The sequence below is a fragment of the Microtus pennsylvanicus genome, chromosome 11 (genome assembly GCF_037038515.1).
Source record: "Microtus pennsylvanicus isolate mMicPen1 chromosome 11, mMicPen1.hap1, whole genome shotgun sequence".
Taxonomy (NCBI): Eukaryota; Metazoa; Chordata; class Mammalia; order Rodentia; family Cricetidae; genus Microtus; species Microtus pennsylvanicus.
In genome coordinates this window covers 66987519-67012589 of record NC_134589.1, presented here as the reverse complement: position 1 = coordinate 67012589, position 25071 = coordinate 66987519, and the positions used below count along the sequence as shown (strand labels likewise).

Below are 25071 nucleotides of genomic sequence, written 5' to 3'. Positions count from 1 at the left end.
TCCAATGCCAGAGGAAGCCAGCTTCAGACAAGTGTGTGTGGCAAGCTGGCAGTGGGAGACTAGAACTAGAGAAGCGGAGGCAGGGCTGCTGTCCCCATAGCAGGAGTCTGAATTGGGCCCGAGCAGGGAGAGATTTACGTGTCATAGCAGAAGTGTGGAGTTGTGTCACTACACTGGAGTCTTCATCCCTAAAAATAGCTGTTTATTCATAGGGCAGCTGAGATGCATTAGTGAAAGGCGGGAGAGTTATGTGATCTGAAGAGAACTCAGTGTCCCTGAAATGCCCAGTAAGAAATAGTTCACATGAAGGTTCATTCAGAAGCAAGGCAGCTCTATTTGGAAATAAGAGCTTAAAGAGAAATGACAGAAAGATAGTTGGCTCTTTACTGAGTTCTACTTTTCAGTTAACTAATACAGGAATTTAGAAAAGTCTCATCTCACATTTGGTTTTCAACTCTGTTGTCTTCAAGGAAATCTGTCTTTCTCAGAACTTGTTTTAGGGGCGAATACTGAGCCTGGATCTTCTTGTACTAACTTATCCTCTCCTGCATGTTTAGTCAGAATGGAATGCAGTCTCATTTGTGGAAGTGCCAAAGAGAAAAAGACACTCATGTCCAAATATCACTTATGTTTGGGGTCCTCACCAAAAACATCCTGGCAATTTCTTTGCAAGTAAGACTCAGGACAGGTTGGGTAGCTTTCTCAAGGCCACTGAAGTATGAGTGGTAAAACCAGGGTTAACTCAGGTCTATGTAATTCTAAACACCAGGACTTTCCTCTACATAAACATGTACATACATGTTATTGTTATCTGTTATTATAAATATGATGCATTTTTGACTAGTTATATTTTCCTACAGAATAATTAATTGCATGTCTTTAATTTCAGTATAATTTGAGGATAATTGAAAGTTACTAAAAGATTAGAAAATATCACTAATTTGTTCTTATTACAGAGAGATGACATTAGAAGCCCCACATATCTCTTCAGAACCAAAGTATACTTCAAATTTAGCATCAGGTAATAATTAGTGGCACTAATTATTTAAATGATTACATATTTACCTTTGCTACAGCATACCATATATTAATAAACTAGGTACTCCAGGAAACATTTTAGCTCAGTTGCATTTTAAAAATAAAGATTTGGCTGCTTGTGGTGGTGGTGTACACCTTTAATCCCAACATTCAGAAAACAAGCAAGTTAGAAGCCAGCCTGGTTTACATAGCAAATTCAGGCCAGCTAGGAATGCATAGTCAGACCCCATCTCAATGAAAAAAAGAAAGGGGGGGGGGAGAGAGAGAGGGAGAGGGAAAAGAAAGAAAGAAAAGAATATTATTAGGTTAGAAAATGGGTCTTTACTATTCATACACAACCTATTGTTTATTTTTATTAGAAATATACTTAAAATATTCTATAGTAGGCATTGCTGTATACCCCAGTGGGAAGTGACACATTTTCTCTGCCCTTATAGGTTCAGTGGTAGAAGAACAATTGGGGCCACATGTCATGACTGGAAAATGCTAGGATCAACAAAATGTCTCGCATTACTGGCACTCTTTAATTTATTATTGGAGTGAACATAGCAAGACATTTATGTACTTATTAGCCTCAGTCTTAGATTAGATTTTTATTTTGTTTCTTTTTTCAGGTTTATTTTTATGAGTGTTTTGCCTGTATGTGTCCTGTGCACCATGTGCATACAATGCCTGCAGAGGCCAGAAGAGAGGAACAGATCCCTTGGAACTGGAGTTGTAAACAGTTGTGAGCTGCCATGTGGGTGCTGGGAATTGAACTGAGGTACTCTGGGAGAGCAGCAGCCAGTGATCGTAACCACTGAGCCATCCCTTTAGCCCCTGTTTTCTTTATTTCTTGCAAGAAGTTTTATATTATTTATTTGAAAGCAAAATCGAAGAATTGTTTCTTCTTCAAAAAAATAATTATTTCAAATGTTTATATGAATCAAAAATACATAGTTTAGTATTAAAATCTTCATTTTGAGAAATTGTTTTTGAGAGTTCATTCTAATCTACATAGTGATTTCTAGCACAACTAGAGCTAAACAGTTGATATCCTGTCTTGGAGAGAGAAAAGATTAAGCTCATAGTATTCTGAACAATAGTATTATAGTGTTAGACACTGAGCCTATACTCTAGACAGTTAGCACGAGGAAATTAAAGGAAACTCGCTTTGTAATATCACATTCAAGGGACTAGAGAAATAAAAATTTTTATATTCACTTCTGAAGCTCACAGAGACTAAAGTGGCATGGGGCCTACATGGCTTTGCACCATGTCTGTGTATGTTATAGCTGTAAGCTTGGTGGTTTTGTGGGACTACTAACAGTGGGAATGGATGTATCTCCGACTCTTTTGCCTGTTCTTGGGGCTCTTTTACTCCTATTGAGTTGCCTTCTCCAGCCTCAATGTGAGGGCTTTTGCCTTGTTGTATTATTGTATCTTGTTTTGTCCTGTTTGGCTGTTGTCTCTTAGAGGCCTGCTCTTTTCTGAAGGGAAGGAGAGGGAGAGTGGATTTGAGGAAGAGGGGATGTGGCAGGGGAAGTAGGAGAAGTGGAGGGAGGGGAAACTGTGGTTAGGATGTATTGTATGAGAGAAATAGAGTATGTATAAGAATATAAATAAGAGCAATGAAAGGAAATGAAGCAGGGTAAAGAGTGTGACTGGGTAAGCTATTATTACTGTGTGTGGGTGCATGTGGCAGGCGCACACATGGCGGCACACGTGTAGATGTCAGAGGACAACTTTGTGGAGCTACTGTTTTCCTCCCACCTATATGTGGGTTCTGGAGAGTGAACTCATGTTTCTAAGCTTGTTGTCTGGTAAGTGACTTTACTCACTGAACTATCTTGCCAGCCCCTAGGTATGATGTTTTAAATGGAGAAATTAAGGCAGTTCTATCTGAGGAAGTACTGTGACCTTTGTATATACAACCTTGAATAAAATAATTCAGCCTAGAGAGGTGCATTAGCTTCAAGTGTCACTTTCATCAAGGTAGTTTGTGATATATGACTCTGGAATTCAGGACAGAGGCTGTTTTTATACACAAACGCACACACTCTGATATCTATTTGGAATTGGAATGTAGGTGTTTTGATGACATAGAATTAGGTGAAATCATATGGAAGTAAAAATGAATTAAAACTAATAAGAAGAATGTAAATGTAACACTTCAATATGTAGAAGGAGGGAAAGAAGGAAATGTCCATCAGGTGACGCCTAGGCTTAGTGGCTGGTGCATTAGAGCTGTACCTCAGAAGCCATGAGAAGACTCAAGACAGAGTAAACCAGCAATCATACACACACACACACACACACACACACACACACACACACACACACACACACATATTCATTTTAAAAGCTTTTTTTAATTTTAGAATTTATTTAATTTCAGTTGAGTTTAAACAGCCCCATGAAGCTGGCAGTTAATCCACTGAATGTCACCATTCTAAAGTATGCTTTAAGTAACAATTCATTGTGATGGGTATGATGGTGCGTGCCTTAGATACCAGCACTTTAGAGGCAGAGGCAAGCAGATAATTGTGTGTTCAAGGCCAGCCTGGTCTACAGATTGTGTTTGTAGAACTACATAGTGAGACTCTGTCTCAATAATTATTAATAATAGTAATGATGATGATGATAGTGATAATAATAATACATCATTGTATAACATACATTAATGAGGTAGAAAATAATTTAAAGTAATCAGACTAATTAGAATGAAAGCTGTGGAGTAAGAATGATCATAATCCAGATCTAACCTGGTCTTAATCTTAGGAACTACAAACCAGTTGTCCAGAGGTTATCCTCAGTACTCCCATGTTTGTTATTGTTCTGTTTAATTTATTACAAAATGTTGGTAGTAGTTTTTATCTCCCACAAACTCATAAATCTACCTACGAATCTTCTTCACCTTGGGAGATGAAAATGATAGAAGTAATCCATTAACCCCCAGAGTTTCCAGATTTAGCAAATAAATGCATTAAGCTTGAACTCAGGTAAATGGCAAATATTCTGATAGAAGTATGCTTCAAACACTGCAAAATAAATACTATTAAGCTGGATTATTTAACTAAAGTTTTACTGAAATTCAAATTTAACTGAGAATCCTATATTTTCTCTGGAAAATATTTTAGGCTGGGGGATCATGAATCATAAAAAGGACTTTATATGTCCAAGTAAAGAGTTTGAATTTTAATTTGATGGCAATGGAAAGCCTGAAAAAAAATCTTAAGCAAATGACCCTAGGTTTACATTTTAGGTAAATAAGGGTCCAATGAATTATAGAGAAGATGGTGCCTCAAATCAGGGTAGTGGTGCAGAGAGTAAGGACAAGCTGGATGTGCAATATTAAACCCAGATCATATGCATAGTGTGCACAGTGCCAGCACTCAGTGAGTACTGTTGCTTTGTACTCAGTCTGGGGAGTAGAGAACGGAGGGAGATGTGGGGAGGAGCAGAAGCAGGAGACAGTCAGCACCTTGTGAAGATCCAGTGAGACAGAACAGGGGTGTTTTTGCTGGACGGCTTTGAATCTGAGAGTACACAGGAGGAGGAGAGGCAGTGAAGTCAAGTATGGGTGGCTCTCTGAAGAAGTGCAGCTACAGTGAGATGTGCTGCAGGAGGCAATATGGAGCACAGGAAAAGTCGGAATAGCATAGGCCAAGCCTGAGTTTGTTTTAAATGTTGATAGAGTCAGGTATAGTAGCAGGTACGTGGAATCATTACTACTCAGGAGACTGAGGCAGGAGAATGGCTTAAGCCTAGAAATTCAAGACGAGTCTGGGCAACAGAGAAACCTCATTGCATTCATAAGTAAATGACTAAACGCTGCTAGGAAGATCACAGTAGAAAGGCAGTGCTTAATACAGGGGAGTAGAAATAAAGAGCTGCACTGCATACCTCCCTCCTAACTCAGAAGTAAACCGTGTATTCTACTTCTGTGAAACATGGACCTCTGGGATGGTTTTTGTCTTACTTTATGTGTTGGGGTATGGGTATTTTGCCTGTATGTATATGTGTATACTGTGTGTGTGCACCGTGCCTGCAGTGGCCATTGGATTCCCTGGAACTGGAGTTGCAGAAGAGTGTGAACCACATGTGGGTGCTGATCAAACCCAGGCCCCTGCAAGCGCAGCCAGTGCAGCCCTGTCTGACCTAAATTTTTAAGGGAATATTTTCTTCTATCTGAGGCAAGTTAGATTATTCAGCATACATTAAGTTTTTCTTCCTTTTACAGAGGTAAAGTCATTAAAAGCCGGGGTTTGGGTTGGGTTTGAATTTGAGTTCTCTGTCGTCTGTATTTAATTAATAGCTGGTTAAATAGAATCAAACTATGTTTTCATTTGTAGAAAATGCAATTTCTGAGGTTATGTTTGCTGAGAAAACTGGCCCTCCAACCACCAAAAAAGCAAAGAAAAAAGCAAGTATTGAAGCAGGATAACTATACAGATAATTGCACCAATAAAAGATGTGATTTTTATTAACACATTCAGAAATTATTTTCTGTGTATTTAAGGTAATAGAAAAACTCATTTTGGAATATAAGACTTACTCAATTTGTAAAAACCCTATGCATACCATACATAAATATATACATTATGTAAGTTTAATAAAAGAGAATTAAAATGTATTTTAACATTTTTTCTGATTTCCTTTCAATGACTAGGTACACATTATTCATTGAGGTACAAATAAGAAATTTACTCTGTAACCAGAGCAGTACTTTATGCTGAAGACTATAATCTTCTGGAATCTGAAGTTCTCTGGGGAAGTCTTTTGAACTTTGAAAGGCTTTTGTTAATTGTATTGTTTCTTTATATCATTCAAGTAAGATAATTGGTTTTTTTGTTTGTGTGCTTGCTTGCTTTCTTGTTTGATAGTATCTATAGTTGAGAAAACAGGTTTATGTTTTTATCATTTTTTAGTAGTTTGTGGCAGGTCTTTGTTGCTCTAAGACCCACTTTCTTCCTATTATATAGATTAGGGAATAAATTGGGAAAAGGCAAACATGTTAGCAGGGAGACTTATCACTAAGAAATTAAAAATAGTTTTGGTGAGAGATTTTGTGTTTCGTGTTTTATAGATAGAAGAGAGAGAGAGATGTGTATGGATTGAAGATAATTTTGCCTGTAGAATTGACAGATTGATATAGAGGAAGGAGTGAGGAGTATTGAAAAGACTTCTAATCTTTGTCTTGAGATATTATTGGAGGGGCTGGAGAGGTGATTCAGTTGATTGATTGGCATAGAAATGCATATAGCTAGCTACATGCAACCTGCTCTTTATTTCACCAACCAGCTCCTAAACCACTATATGGACACTTATTAATTATAGTGTAGGCTTGTTTTTAGCTAGCTCTTACGACTTAGATTAAGCTAATTTCTATCAATCTATGTGCTGCCCTGAGACTTGTTTACCTTATCTATGTAGTCCACCCTGCTTTCCTGCTTCCTCCATGTCTGGCCAGCCAGCTGGGGGCTGGCTGGCTCTTGTCTGGCTAGGTGGCTCCCCTTTTCTCTCTGGCCACCACTCCTGTCTATCCCTCCTCTGCCTAGTTATTGACTGTTCAACTTTTTATTAATCCAGTCCGAATGACGCATCTTTACAGTTTACAAAAAGATTATTCCACAAAACTTCCCTCTTTTTGTCTAAATAAAAAGAAAGATTTTAACTCTAACAATGCAAAACTATATACAATAAGAACAATTACCAAGTAAGGGATATGTTTACAATGTCCAGTTTATGAGTATTTGGCAAATTTAGGGGAATATTACGTTATTTATCCTTTCTGGATGAGTCCAAACTTTTGTACCTAATTTACTTCCTATCATAACTAAGGAAAACTGTAACCATAACTATCTAGTCTTCAACTCTGTCATTACTCTATAACACGTAGGAACTGAGGGTCGCTGGGAGAACCCGGTGACCAGGACTGCTTTTATATGTTAAATAGGCACCCCAGCTCTTTGTCCCGGGTTTGAAACTTAACATTTGGGACATGATAATGAATTTTAAATATACTGCCAAAGGCATAATACATGAAAGAAATCATTAATAAATTATAATGATCATTCATCAAAATTGATACCTGATCATTGAAAGCCAATGTTGAAAAAGAGAAGACAAACCTCACATTTATAAAAGGTAGACAGCAATAAATAGATTAATATTTTCCCTCGTATAATTTTAGGTGTTGAAAAACAAACCTAATAATTTGTTTTTGCAAACATTGTTTGGTTTTCTAGCTCATTTTTACCCAATTTGTCACCCCTGCTAGCCAAATGCTCTGCCACTGACCAATCCACACCTCCAACTTTGTAAAACACCATGTGAGAGCTGTTACCTTAAATGTGGTAGAACTGAGTATTTCAACCTAATTTGTCTTTCACCAGATTTTTTCATTTAAATATATGGAACACATAGCTTTTTAGGCATATGACAGGCTTTGTGTTGTCATGTTTTATAGTGCTGGAGATACCCCAGCCTTAGAACACATTCTTTTTTCCTAAAAAATCAATTATCTGCACATTTAAACCTTTTTTTCAACTTGAAGAAGTAATAGGATGCCTGAGAAGGACAAGGGATATTTCGTGGCATTGTGAATTATATTTGCTATTGTGCATGTGTTTCAGCCTGCAAAGAAATCTGAAGATAGCGGTCCACAAGTTCAAACAAAGTTAAGCTCTGGTTGTCTAGACAGCAAGGCTCCATTCTCCCATTATAGTTCAGCTCTTGAAGGCATCGCAGTCGAGGATGTTCTGTTGCCTCAGCCCCTGCAACCTGTGTTGGTAAGTCCTGGTATTTTATTAACTCCTAATTATGGAAAGACTACAATGTACTGATTGGGAAGGTTTAATAATGCACGATTTGTTAACAAATATAGAGAAAAAGTAGCTAAATTTTACAGCTGCATGCAAGCTAATGCTTTTTAAAAGTGAACTAAGTATTGACAGCTGTGTCATCGGGAGCCCTGCAAAGCAGATTCTGAGACATAATAAGAGTTCAGGTGGCTTATTGGAGCAGATGATGCCTGAGAAAATAAGGGACTGAACAGTGACTACCTGGATCCAGTGGGGAGTTCTGAACAAAGAGTATGCATCACCCAAGTCTGTGTTGTGCTGTGTGCTCAGGACTTGGCCGAAGGCTGAGGTGACGACCTCAGCTTGACAGCTGATGAAGATCCTAAAGATCCTGATGCAGCTTGGTTAGTGCTAAACTTACCCCTTACGGTGTACTAGTAGGCTCTTTGTTCAAGGAAATGTGAACAGAGACCCCTGAGCCTGCCTCGGTGATGATAGAACTAGCTCACCAGAACGCTCATTCTGTCTTCTCTCCAGAATCTTCTCTTTCTCTGTAAATCCTTGCTCACCAATCCTGAAGATAGGCTGCTCCTCATTGTTCAGATAGAGAAATTTAAAGTATGTAGCTAATAAGTAAGAGTTAACATATTCTGTACCAAGCAGATATACCCATAAGTTTTTAATATTTTCTTAATAATCTATTTTAGATTAGTTTATTTCAGCTAATTTAAATAGATTAAATCAGAAGAAAAACAGAGTGAAAGAAAAGTAAAAGTGGAATAAAACTAGTAGAGACTTAACTATGATTTTCAGTTTATCTCAGGGTTTGGGTTCCAGATCCAAACTTGGCGTCATGTAACGATCACACAGTAAAGAAAAGAGACTTCCCCGGAAGGCATGGTGGGTTTATGCAGTCTAAGATTTAGAAGGCCCCTGATTGCTGGAAATAAAACTACCTACCTCAGTCACTCTACCCATCTGTCACTCACGTTTCTTTGCTTTCCTGCCTCTTTCTTCTCTGTGGTCTATGCTTGTCTCTTTCTGACTCCTGTCTCTGTCTCATTACCTGTCTCCCTTCTCCACCACTATCCCTGCCCTTCTGTGCCTCTGTCTCTTTTTCTGTTTCTGTTGTCTTTTGTCTCTCTCCTCCCTTCTCTCAATCATCTTCTCTTTTTCCTTCTGTTCTCTTCAGGCGTCCCTCTCTTTCTGCATCTTTGCATCTCCCATTTTCCCTCTAGTTTCTCCCCTACTTTCTACTCCCATTTTGTTGATGTGAGTCTGCCCATGAAAAGTACAGTTCTCTTCCAGGAACTAAACAAATGCTGAAAGTAATTTAAGGTGGTTAAAAGAGGTAATCAAAGCTAATTATTTATCATTCTAGCTTCTCTTTCTAAATTAATAGTGATTTCAACCTCAGCATTCTTCTGTAGTTGTTACACCAGATACAGTTCTATTCAGAGTTGCTTGACCTAATTCAGTCTAGAAAATTCTTCAGTTTTCTGTCAGGTTATTTAAAATTTAATTAGCAGAATAAGGATTTTATTATTATTACACATGGTCTAATCTACTAAGCTTGAGTTACTATTTTTAAAATGTTTTCTTTCTAATAATTGATTTATTTTATGAATATTTATAGAAAAAAAGTTCTACTCCTGATAAGCAAAACAAAGCCCTGTTAACAAGTACGCCATCTTCAGACGCAGCTGACTTAGTGGTAAGTACCAGCCTTTGGCCTTTGTGATATCTGTGTCCTGACTTCTCCTCTCCCCATTCATCTGTTTCTATTGTTCTGGGGGCATTTGCCCATGAAGAATACTACCTGAACTTTTCTACTACATAAACACACTTTCACTGGGAATACTCTGTATGTAAGGAGGAATACTGTAACACCAACCAGGGTTTGTTTAGGAGTTTTGTTTAAAGATTTTATTTTTAATTATGTATACATGTCTCGTGTCTGTGAGTATGTCCATCTGAGTGTGAGTACCCACAAAGGCCAAAAGAGGGCATCCAATCCCCTGGAGCTGGAGTCACAGGTGGTTGTGAACTTCCTGACATGGATACTGGGAACTAAACATAGGTCCTCTGCAGTACACATTCTTAGTGACTGAACCTTCTCTAGCCAGACTTGCCAGGTCACAAATTCTTCTCCCTCCACCCCTCCCTTCTCTTCCCCCTCATTCCCTGACTGGCCTAGAACTCCTTTTGTAGACCAGGCTGCCCTTGAATGCATAGACCAGCGCAGCTCAACCTTTGGAGTGCTGGGATCAAAATCATATACAATTACAACCAGTCTTTTCTGTATATGTAACATAAAATTTGGAATTTTAATCATGTTTAGTTGTGCATTGAACATTTCCATATAATCATCATCTCCATCTAGTTCTAGAATTCTTTTTCATCTTGTAAAACCAATACCAATAAAACAGTAACTCCCTATTGGGCCCTTCCTAATCACCTTTCTACTTTCTCTCTGTGATTTGACTACATGAAGTGCTTCATATAGTTAAGCATCACACATTACGTAGCCTTTATTTTTTGAGATAGGGTTTGACTTATCCTGAGATCAATTGACCCTCCTACCCCAGCCTCCCCTAGTAGCTAGGACTTTGGGTATATCTCACCATACCCAGCAGTATTCCTCCTATTATGACTAATGTAATACACAAATATTATGCCCTCAAGTTCACATATGTGATAGCATGTGTCAGAAATTACTTCTAAGGGCCAGAGAGATGATTCAGTGGCTAAGAGCACTGGCTATTCTTCCACAGGACTGGGGTATGATTTCCAACACCCACATTGTGGCTCACAACCCTCTAGAACTCCAGGTCCAGGAAATTCAGCACCCTCTTCTGGCCTCCATGGGTCCTACATACACATGACACATAGACTTGTGTAGCCAAAACACCATATACATAAAATAAAATAATTTCAAAAACACATACTGTGGGATGGCTCAGTAGGTAAGGGTACTTTCTTACCACCTGAGGTCTATCCTTAGGACTCATACAGTAAAAAGTGAAAACCAACTCCTGAAAGATGTTCTCTGATTTTCATGTAAGTGTAGAGGCACGTGCACTCACAGCACAATACAACACACACACACACACAATTACTTATATTTTATATATGAAAACATTCTGTTATAATATTACATTTTCTTTATGTGTCTGTTGGTCAGTGGACATTTTGGTCATTTCTGCTTTGGTTGTTATGAACACTGGTGCTAAAAGTATATGTATAAATATAAGCACCCTCTTTTCAGCTCCTCTGAGTATATACCCAGAAGTAGAATTTCTAGATCATATGGTAGGGGCACTTTAAATTTTCTAGAAAATCTATACCATAGAACTTGCATCATTTCACAATCTTAATAGCAATGCACAAGGTTCCAATCTCTGTACATCCTTGCCAGTATATGTGATTTTATATTCTGTTTTGCTTTAATGAAAAAAATATTTATACATTGATTTATCCACTTAAATATGTCTTAAAGAATTATTTCCAAATGTAATTAATAATGTTTATTCAAATGAAGTTGTTTGTGCCTCAAATACACAAGAAAATACTTGAATAAGATAGTGTTCTCAATATGTTTCATTACCTAACACTAATTATATTTGAAACTGTAAAAGGAGTTATATTGTTATATAGATTGATTTGTCTCCAGTGCAAAATGTATCTTTTGAAGAACTATTTCCAAATGTCAGCAATTATGTTAACTCAAGTGAAATTGTTCCTGTGTCAAGTTGGCAAGAAAGTCCTTCAAGTGAGGTAACATTTTAAGATTTTTCTTCAATTGCTGTAAAGATAGTTATGATGATTTTTTTGAGACTAACATCCTTTATGTATGTAGAGAAGACTCAGTTCTTAGCTTTGTGAGCTTCCACTTTTATGAGTTTTCTTTTTATTCTGTACATAGGATATTTTGAAACACAACATTTGGAATTTTTCATCATTTAACTTGTCTAATTTTTCTTTTGTGGCCTATATCTTTGGTGTCATACAAAAAGTCATAATCAAATCAAATGTTAGGAAGCTTCTGCTAATGTTTTTGTTAAAGAGGTGTAGGTCTCACAATTAGGTGTAAAATCTATTTTGACTGAATTGTTCTGTGTGCATCTAACTTCACTTTTACCTATCGGTACCTAGTTTTAACAGTGTTGTGTCCTAATTTTATTATCTGAGAATTGTATTATGTACAAAGGAAAGTTTAGTATAGTAATTCTAGATTACAAACTGTTTTGTTTTCTTTCACTTTTCATGACTAGAACTTTTGTGTAGTTCAGGCTAGACTCAGATTCACAGTCTTAACCTCAAACTCTCGTTTTAACTTCCCAAATGTTTAGATTACAGGCATGTGCCATCATGCCCAAGCAAGGCAAAAAATATTTTACTCCCTGAACTCAGTGGATCTCTTATTGTTTTTCACAAGTTTCTTTGTATACATACATACACACACACACACACACACACACACACACACACACACACACGCACGCACGCACGCACACGCATATAATCCAAAATGGGACAGGGTAGGATGACTTATTGACTCATAAATGGGAAAGAAAATGATTGAATTCAGAAATTGAGTAGCACTTGTTAGAAATCCCTGTTGAGACTTCTAGATGCCTTTTTTTCTCTTTGTTTTTCAAGGCAGAGTTTGCCTGTATCTTTGGAACCTATGCTGGAACTAGCTCTTGTAGACCAGGTTGGCCTCAAACTCAGAGATTCACCTGCCTCTGCCTCTGCCTCTGCCTCTACCTCCCAAGTGCTGGGATTAAAAGCACTCACCACCACCAACCGGTGAAACTTCTATATGTTTCTACGATTGTTTTTATTTATTATTTGGATATAAATGTATGGTGTTTGCATGCGTATTCTCATGTCATGGGCACAGGTGTGTCCAGGTATGTGTGTGTAGTTCTGAGGTTGATATCAAATGCCTTCTCCAGTTCCTTCCCAGAACCTTATATATTGAGGCATGATCTCTTTTTGGACCTGGAACTCCCAGTTTGGATGAACCTGGCTAGCCAGCATGCTCAGCCAATTCTGTTTCTGCCTTTCTGGTTCTGGGATGACATCAAGCCATCATACTTGCCTGACATTTACATGGGTCTTAGGGATCCCAAACTCTAATTCTCACACTTGTTTTTAACCTCAGCTTGTCCTTATTGTACCCCAGTCATCTGTTACAAACAGACTTTCACCATCTTCTATGGTTTGATATAGCCCAAGGAGAAGAAAAAAAGATTATTATTACATTTTTTTGAGGCAGAATTTCTCTGTGTATATTTGACTGTCCTGGAACTCACTCTGTAGACTAGGCTGGCCTCAAACTCACAGAGGTCCACCTGCTTCTGCCTTCTGAGTGCTGGGATTAAAGGGGTGTGCCACCACACTAGACTGAAAGGAATATTTTTATGTGTACATGTATTTCAGTATTGGCTAAGGGCTTCTGTTAACTTTGCCTGAGTTGCACGTCTGCCCTGGTCCATCTGTCATTGCCAGGGAAATGGAAAACTGTAATTGTCTAAGACTGGGTGCAGAACTTGCTGAGCTAACATAGCAAGTTGCCATTCTCCATTACAACTCTTTTCACAGCATTTGGTATTGAACAGAGAAACAGAGTTCATCCCAAATTTCATTCCTTTCCAAATAAATTATTTTTCCACCTTCTCATTTGCAAGCAGAAGATTTTCTTAATCCCAGCACTTGGAAGGGAGAAGTAGAGCGGCTCAAGGCCAGGCTGGACTACGTAGGGAAATCCTGCTCCAAACATGATGATGCCTTCTTTTTGAGGACATGCTGGAGTGTGAGGCTTTTTTTTATTTTAAAAGCAGAGTGGGGAACTTTAAAAATATATTAAGTCAGTTATCTTTATCTTACAGAATTCTTTTTTAGCTCATATATTTGTGTTATATCTCTGGCTATTGCTTAATTTATCCTTTGGTAATATAAATTTTTGACATTTTGGGAATTATCTGTTCTTCCATTGTTTATAACCATTGATCTTTCCCACTATACTTTGGGAGTGCTTCCCTGTTAGTTCCTTCAAAAAGCTGAACTAGAACCCATTTGTAGCAGGTTCTAATAGCAGCTGTATACACTGAAGTTGCCTGGCACTCGTCCTGGAAAAGCACAGTCTTAGGAAAGTTTTCTCCATGCAACAGTTTTCCGTTCTGGCTAAGAGCAGTGTACTGACTGGTCTGTCAACATGGGTGTTGGTCCTGTCAGATCAACCTCCGACCATTAGGTGGATTGTTCAAATACAGTCCTTTTCTCTGTCTGAATAAAATGGAACACGAACAACTGTTTTCTTCAGAACTTCTCTTTCTTAAGAAAGAGAATAAAGTTTTTGGTCTCGTAAGTATTTGTATCATTGGAGATTCTTCACTGTTCAGAGCATACAGCAAACTGCAATCGCTTCTCCCAGTGGTTTACTTCCTGGAGTAGTAATTTGTTGATATGGCTATGATAAATATTACAAAGTAGATGGTTTCTTAAAACAGGAGAATATACCTACCACAACTCTGAAATTAGGATGCCAGCAGAGTACAGCTCCTCCACACCCACTGGGAGTGAATTTTTCTTCTGTCAGGCTTCATGCCAGCATTTTGTGACTGGAACAGCATCAGTCCGGTCTGTGTCAGTTCTCATATAGCTCCCTTCCGTCTTTGTGTATCTCTGTGCCTTCACATTTTCCCTGTATGGCAATGTCCATGTTTCCTGTTCTTATAAGGACACAGGCTATATTGAACCAGGGCCTGATCTAACTTGATGAAATCTGTTAAGACCATATTACCAAATAAAGTCACCTTCATAATAACTGATGTCTTTTTGAGAAGGGTATTGTTCTGCCCACGATACTTGTTTCCTTGTTTTCGTATCTAACCAGCCCTAAATTCTTTGTTAATCATTTGTGCAACATTTTAGATCTGAAGATCCATCAGATTTTAACTCACTGAAAAAAGTTTCTGCTGGAGTCTTCTGATTTGTGCTTTCTGTGCCTGGACACCGTTACCAATCATCCTTAGATTTGCCTGAACCACAATTCTGGGGATTCATCTCACAAATCTACTATACAAACTCCCCAGCTGCTGTGTGTGCTCGCTCTCTCTCTCCTCCCTCCCTCTCTCCCTTCCTCCCTTCCTTTTTACTTCCCTCCCTCTCTTTTCCTTAATTTAGAGAAGTGAATTCTGCATTACCTCTTATGAAAAGGAATATGGGATTGTTCATGACAGAACAGGTTTTAATTCTATCCTCATAGTTGGATATTCTTCTACTCTAGTTAGAGAATTTGAGGTACAAATAATTTTCTTTAGTATTTCTTCAACATTATCTTATCAGAATTCTAACTTCCCATGTTGTTTTGTGAAACCATGCTGATTTTTTTTCTGTTTCAGAAGCTTGGGAAAAAAATCTTATCTTTCGATACTGTGTGAAATTTTTTGTCATGCCTCACTCTTTTATCCGTGTATTATGTCAGAATGTCATGGATTCTATTTGTGTGTGCATGTATGTATATGTATGGATCTGTATGTATTTATAGAGATGCCGTGGTCTACATGTGGAGGTCAGAGGATAGCCTTGGGTGTTGGTCCTCACCTTCTACCTTGTTTGAGACTCCTCTAAAATTGTTTGTCCCTAGAGACAAGAGAATCCCCAGAAGCTCATGGACTAGCTATCCTGATATACATAGCATTAAACAACAAGTTCTCCTTTCTCTCCCCACTCTGAACCCCACTCCGCACATGAGCCTGTGTGCACACATATACTTTCTCTGTATGTTAGTGATTTATATATACAGTAATAGTTAATACTGTGGATGTGGAAAGGTAACTAAATCTCAATTGTAAGTAGTGCTTGACAACTGTGAAGTCATTGTTAGATGATATGTCTGAACTCTCAGGCTAACAACATTAGATCTTTGGACAACTGAGAGAAGAATCTTTTAGCCTCTTGTCTGGAGGTAAAAGGCTCTTTGGGCTTGGGATCTCAGCATTTGCTGATTTAAGTTTCCTTCATTCAGCTGTTTTTAGCATAGACCCTCTACCCCAGATGGCCAGAAATCTTCCAAGGAGGAAATGATCTGCTAACCCCTTTCCTTAGGAAAATTCTCTGTCCTGTGTGTGAGATGGAAGAGGCTGTTGAAAGTAAGAAAGCAGATCTGGGTATAAAATAGCATTCATACAGAAGATAATATGCATGGTTTAAATAAGTAAACAATACTTTTATTTCCCTCATTTAGACAATAAAGCAGGGTATTAGAAATACCCCCTCCAAAGTATTTCAGATCACGATTCAATTCATCCTCTCAATAAGTTCATGTTTCATTCTGTGATGGTTTGAATGGAAATGCCCCACCCATAGGCTCATATGCTTGAATACAGGTCCTTCCTATTTGGGAAGGACTTGGAGGTGTTATCACTGGGGACAGGCTGCTCCTGTTGTCATTCCTCATCTTATCGTCATGGACTAACCCTCTGGAACCATACGCCAAATTGCTTTCTTTTTATAAGTTGCTCTGGTCATTGTGTTTTCTCACAATAGGAAAATAAGACAATTCATCATCTCTTTATTTAAATGTTACTCATTGTTTTCCAATATGGTTCTATCATTCTAACCAAGAATAGTGAGACTATTTTTATTTTAAATAAGACTGCATTAAATGTAGTACGTAGAGGAATTATGCAATAACTACTCTTTTCTTTTTCAGTTTCCTTCATATGCATCAGAGATCTGTTGTATTGTTAGGGCATCACCAGGAACTAGGCATATGAGAAGTGAAAATGCTGCTGCGAAGAAAAGGTACTCTCCTCCTACAGATGTTCCTCCAGGTGCGAGCTCAGTTGGCCTTCACGGTAGATATTTTCTGTGCAGAGTAAATTAATTTATAACTTGTATTCTCAAGTTTTTGCATAAAATTGAAAAGATAAAATTACAAAAGCTTGAGCAAATGTCATAAACTCGAGTAAGATAACTTTGTAAAAATGCATACTTCATCTTTTGAAAACTTAGCTTATGACATTGACTTAAATGTATCTACCTAGGATGCTTCTTCTTCAACAATTTGCTATTCTCTGCTATTGAATTTTATTTTAGTTGTATGCTTTTTAAAGATGGAGAATTATTTTATTCACCTGGTATTGGTTGAGTTCTTCTGTGTGAGGCACTATGTTTAACATCTCAACTCCTCACCATTATCATAATAGGTAGTAGTATTTCACTTTGACACATTTAAAGAGTAGGAGATTTTAACTGATAAATATTACCAAGTGGTTGAGGCAAATGCAATCATTAAAGGCTTCTAAAATCAAAATAAGCACATTTTTCTAATTCCACAGTGGAGCTAAAGAACCTCTCATGAGTGAATGGCCAATGAAACAACTGAAATCTAATATGACATATAGTTTTATATATTTATGTATTATTTAATATATTACATATAAATATATATGTATGTATATATACCCATGCAAGATGTTCATTCTTGACCTTTATCCTCATTTTTTCCTGTGTCTGCTCTGAGGACTCTCCAAGTTTATACAATTTCACTTTTAAATAACTTCCTGATTGCCTAAGTCAATACTATTCATTTTATACCTAATAATTATATTACTGAGGGCTGCCCAGAGTAACAGAACAAGAATCAATAGGTATCTGTCTCTCCATACATACCCTCAAACACTTGCACTATTTAGTACTTTTGGGAGAGTTTCTTTTTAGAGAGTGTGTTGAAAGAGAGAACCTTTCCCAGTGTTTCTTTGCTCGAATATATAAATACATATGATAGATAAATAGATAGATAGATAGATAGATAGATAGATAGATAGATAGATAGATAGATAGATAGATAGATAGATAGATTAGATAGATGGGGTATTTTATGTGAGAGGAGACTTAATACAGGAATTGGTCATATGATTATGGAAGTTTCAAAGTTCTAAGGCATACCATCCACCTGCTGGAGAACCAGAAATGCCAGTAGCATAGTTAAGTCAAAATCCAAAGTTTTGAGAACAAGGGGTGCCAGTGGTGTAACTCTCAGCCAAGAAGAACAGTGAGCAGTAACCATGATGCCCAACGCTCTTGTGTCCTGAAACTTCTTCCATTGAACAAATGAGTCCATTAGTTTTTAATTCAACACTCAGGTTTTCGGGACATAGGCAAACTATAGTCAGCTTTTTTTTTTTAAAGGATGTTAATACAAATGGCCTGTAATCTAGTTCCAAATAGGTCTGGTTCCCGTCTAAACCTATATAGGCTGGATTATTGAGTCTGCATTTCTTTCCACACTCTCTGGAGTTTTCTTATTTATTTATTTATTTATTTATTTATTTATTTATTATGTATACAATATTCTGTCTTTGTGTGTGCCTGCAGGCCAGAAGAGGGCAGCAGACCTCATTACAGATGGTTGTGAGCCACCATGTGATTGCTGGGAATTGAACTCAGGACCTTTGGAAGAGCAGGCAATGCTCTTAACTACTGAGCCATCTCTCCAGCCTTCTCTGGAGTTTTCTATACACTCACTAGAATGGCAAATTAATCTCTGCTTACATATTCTGGGCTTCTTTAATCCCCAGCTCCAGATTCCTCTACATTCCTCCCACAAAACAGTTCCAAATGCCTAAGGACTGCGTGATCATATTTATCAGAGCAGTGACCTCACCCCTGGTACCAACTTTTCTGCATGAATTACTTTTCTAGTTGTGACCAAATACCCGACAAAAAGCAACTTAAAGGGGATGAGTTTATTTTGGCTCATGGTTTATGAAGAAATCATGGTAGAGAAAGCCTGGTGGCAAGAGCTCGAGACAGCTGGTCACATGGTGTTTGATGTGAGACAGCAGAGAGTGAATAGTATGTAAGCCTGAACTATAAAGCCTTAAGCCAGTCCCTAACCCCCCTGATCTTCCATGAAGGTTCTATTTCCCATGGGTTCTACAACTTTTCAAAATAGTACCACCTGCTGGGAAGCAAGTGTTGAAACACAGGAACCCATAGGGGCATTTTACATCCAAACCATAACACCATGGCACCATTATTACTCTTTACAGCGGTTATAAACTCATGTGCCACAGTCTTGGCAAAAGTGTTGTGTATACAGAAGGCATATTCATCCAGAGCCACAGTGTTCTCCCGGAAAGGAGAAAACACTGCCTCTGCCTGATAAAAGTTGGTCAGTGTAATCTACCTGCTGCCGCGTTGCTGCCTGAGCACTTCAAGGTGTTCTGCTATAACAGGACCAATTAGGTCCATGCTGATGAGCCTGCTCTCCCTGCTACCTCATTCCTTTATGTCCAAGGACAGAGAGGATACTATTCAGCTTCCTTCCTCTTCCTCCAGCCTTGTTCTGACAGAGGTTGTAGAGAAAGAGACTGACTGGCATCTGGTATTAATTATTCTGTCCACTTGATTATTAAGACTCCTCTGCTGAGGTCACCAGTTGGTGTATATTTTTATGTCATACAAATAGTTTCATGGGTTTTTCCCATTTAGAGAATTTTATATAATGCCTCTTCTCAATTTTCCTTTTCATCTATTTTTTCTTACTGCTTTTCTTCCGAGTCGCAGCCATGCATCCATATCATTTGTTACCACCTATGAATTGGTATACATCCAACATCTGGTCATTCCTCCTTCCAGCAAAGCAAACAACCAGGTACACTACTCAAAGTCCTGCCCCTTGGAAGATTTCTCTGTTGTTTTTTTTTCCTGAGTTGTATCAGAGGGGCTAAATAATTTGTAAACCAGATCTGATCTTTTCTTTTTCCTGGTCAGCAAACTACAGAGCACTCCCCATGACCTCTTAAGTGTAGACTGGATGAGAGAAAATAGAGCTGTTAAAGTAGGGGCTATAACAGTTGTATCAGTTCTTCATGTGACCTATTTGTGCCTTTAATGCATGCTGGAGTGCAATCTTATGTATATTAGTTTGATTTGGCAGTGAAGACCTGACCTTCACTACAGTAGCTCAGTAACACAGTGGCCCAGTGCTAAGGTCCATTCGCAGGCTAAATGCTGTTATTCTGTGTTTAAGTATAGTTTAACTTGACTTTGAAATTCTAAGGGCCATACCGTTTAACTCTGAAGTCCTCCCAAAAGAACCATTCAGCATCTCTATCTGTCAGGGATGCTTAGAGCACCTCTGGATCTACTGGACCATGTTGTGCAAGCGATAGAGCATCTTGCAGCATAGCTTGGATCTGTTGTTGAGCCTTCTCTTATTATGAGCCTCTTGTTAAATCTAGTAATTTTTTTTATGTCACTTGGCAAAGGGCTAGAGTATTACACACAAATAAGACATATGTTGACAGCAAAATCCATAATGGCCCATGAAGGAGTGTGACTTTTCCCGTGTTAGGAGGGCCCAGATACAACTACTGTTCCATGCTTTAGTAGTTATCGTTCCGTTCACAGTACAGGACCCCTAGAAATCTTGAGATAGAAAATCCCTAGCAACCTGGCAGTTCCACTTCTAGGATTATGCTCAGTAATGATGTTTATATATGTTCACCAGAAGATATAGACTAGGGCCAGGTGGAGCGGTGCACATATTTAACTCCGGCATTTGGGAGACAGAGGCAGGTGGATGGATCTTGTGCATTTGAGGCAAACCTGCTCTATGTAGCAAGTTTCAGGATGGCAAGGGTAACATGACTTTTCTTTTAAAAAAATGTATACTAGAGTATTTATTGGTCATGATCGTTCCAAACCAGAATCTAGACAGATGCACATGAATTAAAATAGGTAAGTAAACTGTAGTATAATCATTCAAGTCCTACATAGTAATAATCAAATAATATATATATATATATAGTTTAATGAAGTTTTTATTTCACATAAGGTATTAGATACTCATAGGGAATATATTTACTATTTTTTATATGTGTGTAGCATAAACCAGGTAAACTAAACTCTAAAGGAATTGGGAGTGAATTCCCTCATTGGAATGAAGGTATTAACTAAAGAAGTTGTTATAGGTAATTCTACCATGCTAGCTAAACTAGTGTGTTACATTTATAAAAAACCCTCAAGGTGTACTTTCTGTTAATATGTATGCTAATAAAAACTTTATTAATAAAAATAGGAAAACTAGCTGGGCAGTGGCAGTGCACACCTTTAATCCTAGTACTTAAGAGGCAGAGGCAGTTGGGTCTCTGTGAGTTCAAGGCCAGCCTGATTGGTCTACAGAGTGAGTTCCAGGACAGCTGAGGCAGAGAAACCCTCCCTCAAAAAAAAAAAAAGAAAAAAGTAAAAAAGAAAGCTATTGATCCTTTTTTATGTCTATCATATTAGTTTATGACACCAGATATTGTCAAAATTGGGGATTAAGTAACAGATCTAAACCAAATTGTGCCTGGGAGTTTCAGTTGTTCACAGTCAGCAGTTTAATTCAGAGACCCCTGAGGAATGTTTGAGCTGATGCTGCCCTCTCCTGTCTTATTTCTAGGCTGTTATCCTAACTAAGAGCAGCCTCCTTACCTAAGTGTTTGCCCTTTGACCTCTGGCTACTTGTGACTGCCTTTCATTTAGTAAAAATAGCAAAGCACCAAGCTAACTTGTGATCAGGTTATTTAAAATATTCAACAGCCTATTCTTAGCATTGGCATTTAAAGTTTTAGCTGGTTTGGCAGTAATCTAATCAGGGCTACAGTGTAAAGTTCATTTTGATGATCTAGGACCCTGTTCAGTATGACTGAAAAGCAACTAGCACGGTGTTGATTAAAGAAAAAAAATGCTAAGGCACACAGAGTGGTAAATAGGCTCTGAAAATGGTGACCACTAGGCAGAAGGGGCCTCAGAAAATGTTTAGATCAACCCTTCTCCGTGCTGGTCTTTTGACCACCAGGACAGCTGAAAGCCTGGTAAGTTACGGGTACTCGAGAGAAGGCAGAGGAATCTGAACGCTATTAAACTTTCAAGGTGATTACAGTAAACACAAAAATTTGAGAGCCATGCATGGTCTTTTCTATTTTTTCATTCTACAAATGGCAAAATTATTTTACCAGATTTATAAGTGATCTTGTCCTAGTTTATACAGATAATTACTGCCCAAATCAGAACTAGATCAACACACTATATGAACCTAAAAGAGGATACTTTTAGCTTTTAATCATATAACCATATAATCACAGATAGACACTCCCATTCTCTTTCTGTCTTGGTGAGAAGCTTGAGATTTTAGATAATGATAGTAGGTAGAAATAGCACACAGGCACACACCAGATGAGGTGGAAGTAATTCTATGTACGTATCAGAGAGATGGAAATAGAAATCCTTAGATAATGGAACATTCCTATATTCTGACACATGAATAAATTCCTTAAAAGTCTATTTGCTGGCTTTGGTGGTGCATGTCTTTAATCCCAGCACTTGAAAGATGAAGCAGGTTGATTTCAATGAGTTCGAGGCCAACCTGGTCTATTGAGTGAGTTTTAGGATAGCAAGGGCTGTTACACAGAGAAATGCTGTCTCGAAAAACAGAAACAAAGCAAACAAACAAAAAGAGTCTATGGATTTTTAGTATGCTATCTGTAAACCTGGTTAAACAGTTATTACCTTAAAGAATTGTGAGACTTATAGATAAGCTATGTAAAGTATCTGAAATATAATCACTCATTATGAGACCTGAGGATAATGCTCAGTGTAGAACACTTGGCCTCGTATACGTGAGAGCCTGGGTTCAAATCCCAGGACTACCAAAAAAAAATCATCCAGTGTACAGTGATGATTTGCCTTTAGATGTTTGATTAGTTCCTCAAGTCTAGCTGGAATCTCACTTTTGAAACTTTTCCTTTATTTGGTTAAATTGTCAAAAGTCTAAAATATGTGTTTAGTTGCTGTATTTAATAGTAAATTTGATTATGCTACCATGTGAAGAATAAGTTATCAAGTAAGTACATATAGTCACAGACAGACATATTTATTACTCCAACTACAAAGGGGAAGCCAGTGCTTTATAGGAAAAGAAATCAATGTATTTTGACACCATGGTGAAGAATTATCAAGCCTGTTATTTGGTTGACACACATCCATTCATGTAAATATGGATGGTCTGTAGTCAGCTAAGACTTTTGGGAAATACTTCTGGAGTCCAAATGTCATGCTCTAGATGTTTAGTTGCCGGAGTTGATATTGTTGCCTCAGTCAGTTAGTAGTCTGATAGAAGATATTGGCTAGCTAAAACAACTCTGATGGAGGTAAATGTGTTTTAATAGAAATGTATACATGATTCTACTAGGGTACACAGCTCAGGTGGAACTCCTCTGGTGGATGATCTAAGGCCCATGGAGAACCCTGAGTATAGGCCTTCTAGAAAGAAGTATCAGGATAATGTAAGCACAGAGACCTAATGTTCTCTCAAAGAACTGAAATCAGTTATGCTTCGCCATCCTTGGAGACTGGACTTCTGAAAACCTTTTTTCTTGTTTTGGGAAGTAGATGGCAGAGGACCTCTAAGGTCATGCTCACTTTTTATCTTATTCTAGTCAGTTACTTTTTATTTGATCATTCTGTCAAGAAGGTTTGGATTTGGACTGATGTGACCTTTGTCAAAGTCCATATGAACAGAGTTGGGAAAATAAAAACCTGAACTAGTGTATCTCACAAAATATGCTACTCAGACCACCTGGATATTTATAAATAGTAATTCTCAGGTTATTGCCTCTGAAGTCTGACTCGGGAATTCTGAGAACCAGTCTAAACAGTTGATAGGACTTAGTAACTAATCAGTTGCTTGTGTGGGGTAGTAAGGAAGGATGATTGGAAGATGATGCCCACATCTGTAGTAATTTCAAGTTCCAGAAGTGAGGCATGATAGTTTATGACTGGGAAAATAAAGATTATGATATGAAGTCTGCAAAGGTGAAGTGAAGATGAGGCTGGGAATAACTGAGAAGTCTTTAGTGAGTCAAGACATCTGAGGTTAGTACATCCCACACAAGGAGTGAACATAGTAAAGTTGGCTTCCCCAACTATAATGATTTGTGAACCACTTGGGGATCACGTTATGACAGAGCTTTTGCTACAGCCCCTTTAGAATGGTACCAAAGGACCCTCATTTCTAACAGTAAGACTACTGTTAGATGCTGCTGCTGTTACTGATCCCTAGATCCCACTTTGATTAGCAAACTGTAACTTAGCTATACATTACGTTCCTGATTGTCTGATATTTAGGTTCCTTACTCAAAGATTTGAATTGGCATGGAGGCATGACTGTGATAGCAGGGTTTTCTGAGGCACAACAAAATTAAAGAACCACCTGGTATAAATCTAATTAGGATGGGGAATGAGATGTATCAAAATGAAAATGTGTCAGTGGGAGCCTGGTCAAGCTATGGTCTTCCTGCTGGACTTCTGGTGTGAGCCCTGAGAGGAAGGCTCCAATAATGCTATATTTGGTAAGAAAGCAGATTTAACTGCAGCATGGAGTAGGGGACGGCAAAGGAATGGTAAATGAGAGACTGGGAGGTGCTGTCTGAGCAGTTCCTGAGCAGGGAATGAGGCCCAAAAGCACAGGGACAGAGTTCCTCCAGGCTCCAAGGTGAGAGGCAGAACCCTGCAGAGCGCCTTGTCAGTCTTTGCCAGGCTTTCCTCTAGAATGTTACTGAGCCGGTCTCTGTCTCTCCAGAAAGAACTCCCCAACACTTGCTGAAGGAGCAGAAGGAGCAGGTGTGATGCAGGCAGTGAGCATTCTCCCCTTAGGAGTTGTTTATCAGTAACTGTTGGACACTTGCTTCTGTACAAAATAATGTGTTACATTTTCTCTAGATATTATAATGAAGACAAATGGCAGAACGTAACAGCTGTGGCTGAATTTTCACTGCGTTGAAGATACAAATGTGAAGTAAAAAGTCCATATAAGCAGAATGTCTGCCTGAAATTATATAAAATTAAACTATATAAAATAAAATTCTCTTATTGTTTGTGATAAACTGTCTGGAAATTCTGCTAATGCTCTTGGTATTTTTTTAGTCAATTAAGAAAAGAGACATTTTCTCATATGCTTCATGGACATGCATTTGTACTTTAAAATATGGACCTAGGAATTATTAGATGGTTATGCATGCTGGAGAGATGGCTTGGTGGTTAAGAGCACTGGCTGCTCTTCCAGAGGTCCTGAGTTCAATTCCCACATGGTGGCTCACAACCATCTATTTTAGGGTCTGATGTCCTCTTCTGGTGTGCAGGTATTTGCAGAGCACTCATATATAAAATATAAAAGAATAAAAAT

General features: G+C 38.1%; 1 protein-coding gene across 1 annotated transcript in view; it reads left to right on the top strand.

Annotated features, from left to right (window-relative positions):
- The window catches only part of Meikin (meiotic kinetochore factor), a 38513-nt gene extending 13873 nt beyond the window's left edge, over positions 1-24640 (top strand). The window contains exons 8-14 of the mRNA XM_075989597.1: positions 957-1021; positions 5367-5443; positions 7656-7811; positions 9460-9537; positions 11481-11600; positions 16549-16669; positions 24609-24640. Of these exons, the coding sequence (XP_075845712.1) occupies positions 957-1021; positions 5367-5443; positions 7656-7811; positions 9460-9537; positions 11481-11600; positions 16549-16669; positions 24609-24640 (649 nt within the window). The remainder of the gene's footprint in view (positions 1-956; positions 1022-5366; positions 5444-7655; positions 7812-9459; positions 9538-11480; positions 11601-16548; positions 16670-24608) is intronic.
- Positions 24641-25071: the final 431 nt, after the last annotated feature.